Source organism: Rhodamnia argentea, chromosome 8 (assembly GCF_020921035.1).
Source record: "Rhodamnia argentea isolate NSW1041297 chromosome 8, ASM2092103v1, whole genome shotgun sequence".
NCBI classification, from domain to species: Eukaryota; Viridiplantae; Streptophyta; class Magnoliopsida; order Myrtales; family Myrtaceae; genus Rhodamnia; species Rhodamnia argentea.
Window position 1 is genome coordinate 22,617,287 of NC_063157.1, and position 7,862 is coordinate 22,625,148.

Here is a 7,862-nt window from a genome sequence, read left to right on the forward strand (position 1 = left end):
TTTTTTGGTGCTGTATTTCGTTTCTGATAATTAATCCGCTACTTCATACGGCAAATTTTATCAGCGGACTACTCACTAAAGGGAGGCAAGGTAGAGATCAGACATTTTCAGTTCGAAACCGAAGCTGTTCGGACGAGCAAGGTCGAGATGATTTCTTAGCAATATGCATCGGTGGAACTGTTAAAACGAGAAGCTCATAGAACAAAAACAACAAATATTCCAACTTATAGATTTAAATACAAACCCGCTATCTTACTGTATGCTCGAGAAAGCATAGACAAGAACACGTTTAGTCAATGATTTCTCCCTCTTCTTCCTCTGGTAAACCATCTCTCTTCCCGTGAAAACTTTTTTCAACACGAGAATGACGAACATCTTCATTCTCATCATCGCTGGATTCATCACCTCCGCCATCAGAATTTCCAGCATGACAATCCCAACGGTCTTCACTGCCTTCGGTTGGGAGAATCTGAGACTTATCTTCTATCATGTCACTCTCGCACACGTTCTCATTAGCCACTACCTTTGGAAATTTCAGAGACTGCTCAGGCCAATACTTAAAGAAGGAGTTTGTTACCATGAAGCGGAAAACCTGAAACAGGCGGGTGTTATCTCTCTTTATATCTTTACTCAAGAGCTTCTGCAGGAGTGTTGTCCTGTTCTTGTTCAATGAAGGGGGATCTGTTGAACTTGTGGCTTCCAATCTCTGCTTCTTGTTGAACTGGTCCCTTCTATTATGGTGTCCTCTTTTGTTCCGATTCTTATGAAACCTCTCCTTCTTAGTCCATCGCCTACTGCTCTCTTCCGGCAACTCATCTTTCTTCTGAATGTCCGACAGGTAGTGCGATGGTATTTCTGCAATTTCAACTCCCAATTCAGCTTGCTGCGCCAATATCTTCTTGAGTTGCTGCAAACAAAACACGAAAGTACTCAATTTGAAATTAAAGGCATGGTACAATCAGTCTAGAAATCAACAAATATCACCTGTAAATGCTCATACAGATTACTTTGAGATAAAGGGTATGGTAAGATCTTTATGCGGATCTTCCTCAAAACTTCAACGTCCCTAAATACTTCCCATGCAAAATCTGGAATAGCTAGGGGTTTCCATGTGACATTTAGATGTAAGATCCACCAAGAGGAAGCAAACTCCGACAAGAAATGTCTCCATTAGGAAGTTTCTCCAGATTCAGTATAATGTCTTATGGCTTACCTAGATAGCTTTTTTGGGGCTTAACACCTCCACATAAATCAACGCCTAGTAAAGGACATACCCCCCAATCGGCTCCAGCAAAAGTTAACCAGGCAATGAGGCAAAACGCAGCACTCAAAATGTTCAAAAAGTATGGAAAAGAACTAAGTAAATTATCAAAATGCTTTTATTAAGTGTTGACCCATAAGTAGCTCCATAAACTTACTAATTGTAAGGTCATAATGCCGAAGCCCATGTATCAACAAAAACAAAAGCCATACCTCCTGCCGAATTTTGACATCCAATTCTTTTTTCTTGGAATCTGTCAGTTTCTGCAAGAGGTGAAGTCAATCGTCAGAAGAACTGTCAAATAGAAGCATGAGCATATCTTGAACTCAAACTAACCTTCTCCATGTTGGCTTTTGAAGGGTAGTTCCTCCTCCGCTCTTCACACCACTGCTGGATTTCTTGTTCTGTATAGGTTATTGAAGGAGCTCTGCCACGTAATATAACAAGCACATCCATACGGTCATAACAGTGAAAAGGAATAGAGAAACAAATCAAACAGACTCTAAACTTAACAGAAAGAATGAAATCAATGATCTTATGTGACAAATGGATCATTAGCATGTACGACTGGCGATTTTTCCATCATCAACACACGTCATCAGCATGTAAAGCTGACTGACTTTGTCTTTGCAAAGGAAGATAATTCAGCAGAAAAGAAGGGCACTTCCCTGCTACCTGTCATATGCGAGAGAGATCCCTAAAAAGACAGTAAGCTAGAACATGGCAAAACTAACCATTCTGACAATTGACAAATGGAACTGATCTGACGCGAGCATTCAAATAGGAATATTTAGTGTCAGTCTAAGGTCCATAATGTATGAGAGCCATGTAAATGCAGAGCGCTACGTTGGATCCGAAAAATGAGTATAACTTTAAAGTACCTTTTCTGTTCCTTAGGTGGATTCGCCTCGTGAAATTGTCCAAAGTTTCCCGCCATCTGGTTGCTTATCTCTGCTTAAGGTTTAAGAAGCAACATTGTTAATGTCCTGCTGGTGCAGCAGTTCAATACTTGACATCGCATTTCGCTTTTTCTCATTGGTAACATTAGCAAGCTGCTGTAAGGGATTTAGGTTTAATTTCTAGGTAAACAGAGGAAAGGCACAGTAAATCTATAACCCTCGTGTGTTCAGACATGAAGCTATGCTTGAGACATGCTCATGTTACCCTCTTTTTCAAGAAATCATAGAAAAAACTTTTCAAAAACAATGCACTGCCGAAAAAGGACAGTTCAAAAATACTTATCTCTTTCAATTATTCAAAATACATTTCTAGAACAACATACAGAAAATAGTTGCACGAATGATCAACACTAAATCCCACAACATGTCAAATCCATCATTGAGAAATATTGCAGGCATGAATAGAGAGAATAACAGAAGCAGCAATGTCGATAAAGCATTTCCGATCACATCACATCTCAGTCACGTAAACATTATTAAAGCTATGAAGTGGAAGCAAATAATCAGCATTAAAATGTGGAAACACAAACCTTTGCCTCTATGTCCATTAGCAAACTCAAATTTCCTCTTCCCATCTTTCATGTCATGGAAATGAGGCCTATGAGATCTGCAGCGAAATCAGGTAATTCACGGGGACTAGCCAAAAAACTAACAAGACACATGAATCACATCTCTTCAGTTCACATCCTCAAGAAAGGTGAAAATATACGGTACAGAAACACAGACCCCCTTTGAGAAGCCATTCGGCCTGTCCTCCGACCAAAGTCCTTCCTTGGAGAATTTCTAAAGTTTGGATTTGAAGTATTGATGCCACCTCTATAATTGGTATTTTCCTGCAATAAAACGCAGCAAACAATAAAACATAGGGTGTCTGGTCAAATAGACATCCAAACGACCAGGGCATTGAACTGCTGTTGGGACACAATGCAGAAAAACAGACGAAAGATGCAATAAAAAGTGCAGATGCTGAGAAGGCCTCAGATAGTCCTTGTCTTCAAGTTTAAGAACTTTGGTTGACACTAATGATATGTCAAGCTTTATGAGTAGAAGCTACCTGTTTTCCTCGGCATACAGGACCCGGCAAGTTTGGAGACCTCTCTGAATGATTTGGATGAACATTATCCGGCATAAGATGGCTTTGTGGCTGTTGCTGACTTGCAGTGGGCAATGATCTCAATACACTTGGACCCATGACAGGAGTGCTTCCGTTCTGCTGATTTTGATTAAGCTGTTGATCACAACCACCTTGTGTATTGGCCAAAGAGAAACGATTTTGGGGACATAAGGCCTGAGCTCCTTGATTGGAACCCAAGAAACCATTGAAAGAAGGACGCTGAGAAGGATTTAACTGTTGTGCAAACGAAAGTTGATTAACATTGGCCATCGCATTCGGCAAACATAGGAGCAAATTTTGCAAACCCAAGTTTTGATTGAGTTGTTGAGGCAAGTTCTGCACAAGCATATGCCCAGGTGGCTGAGACAGATGCATTTGGTTAACGTTTGGTGCCATATTCTGAAACTGGCCGAATTGTTGCATGGCAATTTGATTATTTTGCGAAGGAAGCAGTGGATTAGGTCCATTCATGATACTGGAAGCTGCCAAACCAGGCAGAGTCATGTTCACAGCTTGTCCATTGTTCATATAATTCATAAGACCATAACTGGGAATTAAAGAGTGAGGAAGAATTCCCATTTGAGATTGAAGTTGCATGGGGTGCGGCAACACATTACAAGGATTACTGGCAAAAGGATTCGGTGAAACGACCTGCTATACAATTCAACCAATCAAAGCCACCAGAAATTAGCTATGATCCTATGTAATCACGCAATGCCTGCGTGCCTCCATGCTTTGTGTGCACAAGCTTTGAAAGGAAGGGGGAAAAAAATGCAAATACCTGCTGGGGCACAGCGCCGTTGCTTTGGACTCGGTTGCCCAGATGAGACTTAGACAGTGGATTGAAGCTTGGAAACATCTCTCACTACAGGCAAGTCGCTAAAAAGGACAAGAGAATCAGAGATAAACCTTCCCAGAATTTAGAATCGCATCAGGAACTGAACTCATCGATCAAGTCGTCTTCTTTTTTTGTTTTTTTTTCATTCCAGTTTCCTTCTCGCGTGACGAGCTGATGAATTTTAGGGTTTAAGACCGAGAAGAGTGGGAGACGGAGTTTCCCTTTCAGGGTTTAGCAGGAGGAGGAGGAGGAGGAAGAAGAAGCTCCAACCGAACATGGGCCTAGGCTAAAAGATAAAGACCGGCCTTAAAAAACAATGGGCCTCAGTTGAGAGGCGAAGCCGAATAGGAACGATCCAGTGTGCTCTTGCCCGGTGCACAGCATCTCATGCTGCTTTCATAGTTCATCGTCTTCGTCATCGGCGGAGAAATCTGTAACAGAAGCACCGAGGAACAAATGGAAGATTTTGAGAAGAAAGTGTCCATAACAGACACAATGGACTCTGAACCTGAGACCACCACCACCCCCACCACCGCTTCCTCTCAAGTCCTACACTTGCTCCGCCGATTCCTCGCCGTTCAGCAGCGCAGAGCCGAAGCTTATGCCAAACTCAAAAGGTACTCTCTCCCTCTTGCGTTGTCCTTCTCATTTGGGTCTAAGGGGCTGACGGACCTAGGGCTGTAATACCGGTGTCGTGGCAGCTCTCGGCATCATCCGCTGCGGATCTGTGCGTTTATCTCGGGTTGCATGATCGGTTCGATTGATACTTTGTTGTGGAAGTGGAAATGCCTAAACTTGATGTTCAATTTTTTTTTTCTTTTCTCGTCGCACGAGCAATTTCTCTAGCTGTTTTGATTTAGCTTGTCCGATCTTTTTTTCCTCTACCTTTGAGTCGCAGAGGTTTTGCTGAGTACGTGGCTTCAGGTGGGGAGGTGGCTTACCAACAGCTATGCAGCGAGATCACTGCAGAGTTCAATGATTGCTCTAAACAAGTTGGGGTTCATGATAGCTTCTCAGCTAGTAGAATAAAAAATGAATCTTTGTTGCTGGCAATTCGTGTAATCGTGAGGTTTATTTTTCGCAATAGTGCAGGTTATCGAAATGGAGTCCTTATTTATGACTCCTGATTACTGCCGAGTCGATTTAGCTCAGATGCTAAGGGCGGTCCAAGTGCAGGAAAAGCAGAAATTGCATCTGGTACTGTTGCCTACATATTCGTTTGCGATGCTTTCTCTTGTTACTAAGGAAGGTCCACACCTTTTATTAAAGCGATACTTTTGATGTGTTCGTCTTCTGCATATTCATTCATTTGGATGACGGAAGCATTGCAACTAATCTGTTCATAAAACATAAAGAAAGTTCAAAACACAGGCACAGAGAGAGAGAGAGAGAGAGAGAGAGAGAGAGAGTTAATGGTTCTTCTCACCTGTACTTGCAGATAATTGGTTTGAGAGTTGATTCATGGTACTTTCGCTAAATACTTGATTGATGAAATTGTGGATAACCACTTAGATTGGAAGATCGTTGCATTTCACCAAATGGATAGCATATTCATTATATGCCCTGGAATAATTTTAGTTGCACTAACATTAGAATTATGCTAGGTGTGCATAAGACTTGTTTGTGTAGAATGCTGTGGCAAATTTTGTTCATGTACCCATTTAATGCTTGACAGTCACTTGGTATAATGGTGTTTGTACACCTAACATTACTCCATACCCTATGCATCTTCCATCTCTTACATAGCCATTATAAAAAAAACCAATCAAGCTGATTTTCTTACGCAGTAAGCATATATGTTAATGATCTGAAACTAGCTGTAGGTGCAATTTAACAGGGGTACATTCTAAAGCTTGTGATTATGTAGAAAAGCTGATCATAGGTGACAGAGAAGTGAGACTATAGTGGTCATATAATAGCAAGATCAATGACTGGCAATATACGTTACACCGTGTTCTTTTAAAGATGGGTTGCTGTGGTAGCAAATGATTATTCAGGAAGACACACTGCTTGAGGTGGCATTTGGCATGTTGGATGGTGAGCCAGAGTAGTATAGCAATTTCTGGTTTCTCTTGCTTTAGTGATGAAACTTATCTTCCCCCCTCCTCTTTCTAAAGGATAGTTACATATAAGACAGGGCCATTTTACTATCTTCAATTTAAGCATTAAAACAATGTTGATATTATTTTCTCGCCCTCTTCTTACATTCAAGTGGATCGTTCTGGTTTTTATCTCCTTTTTGTGATACTCTTTTCTCCTCCATAGTGTGATTGTTGCCTTTCTTGATTTTGCCTCCATTTGCTAACCTGATGTCTGCTTTTGAAATTTGAAGACTGCTACCATTCAAGTGCTTAAGAAAGCTCGTCGTCCTTCAGGACGTCTTGTTAGCCATGAGAACTGCACATTCAAGGAGGCAATGCAACATGAATGCGTGCATCTTCATGAGATAACGGAAGCCGAAGGAACAGAAGAGGCAGAGGCAGATGCCGAGTATGACAATGCTCTTAATATAGCCATCAGAGGAGTCCAGGATGCTGTAACCACCATAAACGAACATCTGGAAGAAGTCAGGTACGAAATTGCTGCACTAGAAGCCCAGTGAGTTGGCAAATTCAGCTCCCTACATGTGGCATTGCTAGCAAGACTACTGAATAATTTTATGGTGTATGATGCTTTTGCGCGGGAATCTCATTGCTTCACTAACTCCATGTACATCCACAAGTACTCTCTTTTTTTGCCTTTTTTTCTCTATGGATAACTTTGTAACTTATTATCCAAGAGGTGTAATGGCAAAGTGGTTTTTTTGACTAATTGGTCAACTTCTTCTGGTGTTACAAAAATGAAGCTTTGTTGAAGCTCTGGTGATGTTTCTATATTGCACCAAAAGGATTATTAAACTCATGCTTTTTCCTAGCTATTTTTGTGATCCGTCCTTTGTCTTCTGATTTTAGTTGTCTTATTTCTAAAAACTTTTTTTGCTTAATTCTGGTTTTAGCTCATTAGTAGTAATGTTGGGAAAGGTTGTGTTCTGCCTGCTAAAACTCAAGCTAGAGGTTTGATTCAATATTCTCCATGTCCAATTTCATAGTCTTCTACCTAAAGAGAAGTCAGGGTACTTTTCCTGGGTTGCGTAATGCTTTTGAGAGTTTTTCTTGAAGAATTGATGTTGATATTGCAAGTATTGGCCTCTGTAGAAACGGTTTGGGTTATATCTCGAGAACATTGCCGATTGGGACTAGCAATTGTGAAATTGGCTGCACAGGGTGGCCTGCTCTTAATTACTCCTTTTGCAACTGGTTGGTATGGTTTACATAGATGCAGTGAATTAAAAAGGGTCCTGTAAATGCCCTCAGTCCATCACTCTATTCTCAAGCAAAAGGAAAATCAACGAGAGAGTCTTTAGATGTGTCCATTATGTGGATTCTCAAATCTTGTTTTGTAAGTATTCATGTGCAATGTCTTGTTTTCCAACTAATCCAAAGGCACGAGGTTTTGAAGAAAATCACTAATTTCAGGCACTTAATGAAAAGAGGATGCACACTTCATATTATTTATTATCTTTTAAGCTAAGGATGACTTGATCTTTTTGGAACCATCTTTTCTAAATGTTAGATTAGATATAGCTAGCAAGCCCCTGAATTAGTCATTTGTCAATTAAGTTACCAAATTTTGCTCTAACTAATACTTCAT

General features: G+C 40.7%; 2 protein-coding genes across 3 annotated transcripts; one reads left to right on the forward strand and one right to left on the reverse strand.

Moving 5' to 3' along the window:
* Positions 1 to 196: 196 nt before the first annotated feature.
* LOC115755693 lies at positions 197 to 4,331 on the reverse strand. 2 transcript variants are annotated; one of them, XM_048283663.1, is made up of 8 exons: positions 4,116 to 4,331; positions 3,275 to 3,985; positions 2,947 to 3,053; positions 2,751 to 2,827; positions 2,143 to 2,212; positions 1,598 to 1,688; positions 1,474 to 1,524; positions 197 to 907 (listed from the first exon to the last, which is right to left on the reverse strand). In XM_048283663.1, the coding sequence occupies exons 1-8, from the start codon at positions 4,191 to 4,193 to the stop codon at positions 290 to 292; spliced, it is 1,803 nt and encodes a 600-aa protein (XP_048139620.1). In that variant the 5' UTR covers positions 4,194 to 4,331; the 3' UTR covers positions 197 to 289. The 2 variants fall into 2 exon arrangements, with proteins under 2 accessions (XP_048139620.1, XP_030551042.1); XM_030695182.2 differs by having other exon boundaries at positions 3,275 to 3,988.
* A 164-nt stretch (positions 4,332 to 4,495) lies between these two features.
* Positions 4,496 to 7,027, forward strand: LOC115755700. Its single transcript, XM_030695204.2, has 4 exons — positions 4,496 to 4,789; positions 5,071 to 5,164; positions 5,265 to 5,369; positions 6,505 to 7,027. The coding sequence occupies exons 1-4, from the start codon at positions 4,629 to 4,631 to the stop codon at positions 6,772 to 6,774; spliced, it is 630 nt and encodes a 209-aa protein (XP_030551064.1). The 5' UTR covers positions 4,496 to 4,628; the 3' UTR covers positions 6,775 to 7,027.
* Positions 7,028 to 7,862: the final 835 nt, after the last annotated feature.

What these genes read in the sequence shown, in the direction of transcription:
- LOC115755693 (XM_030695182.2), bottom strand. Translation starts at nt 4,193, where the DNA reads ATGTTTCCAAGCTTCAATCCACTGTCTAAGTCTCATCTGGGCAACCGA. An exon ending in CAAAAGCCAACATGGAGAAG is followed by an intron (nt 1,525 to 1,597) that starts GTTAGTTTGAGT and finishes CACCTCTTGCAG; the next exon opens with AAACTGACAGATTCCAAGAA. An exon ending in ATGTCAAAATTCGGCAGGAG is followed by an intron (nt 908 to 1,473) that starts GTATGGCTTTTG and finishes TTTTGTTTGCAG; the next exon opens with CAACTCAAGAAGATATTGGC.
- LOC115755700 (XM_030695204.2), top strand. Translation starts at nt 4,629, where the DNA reads ATGGAAGATTTTGAGAAGAAAGTGTCCATAACAGACACAATGGACTCT. An exon ending in TCAATGATTGCTCTAAACAA is followed by an intron (nt 5,165 to 5,264) that starts GTTGGGGTTCAT and finishes GCAATAGTGCAG; the next exon opens with GTTATCGAAATGGAGTCCTT. An exon ending in AAAAGCAGAAATTGCATCTG is followed by an intron (nt 5,370 to 6,504) that starts GTACTGTTGCCT and finishes TGAAATTTGAAG; the next exon opens with ACTGCTACCATTCAAGTGCT.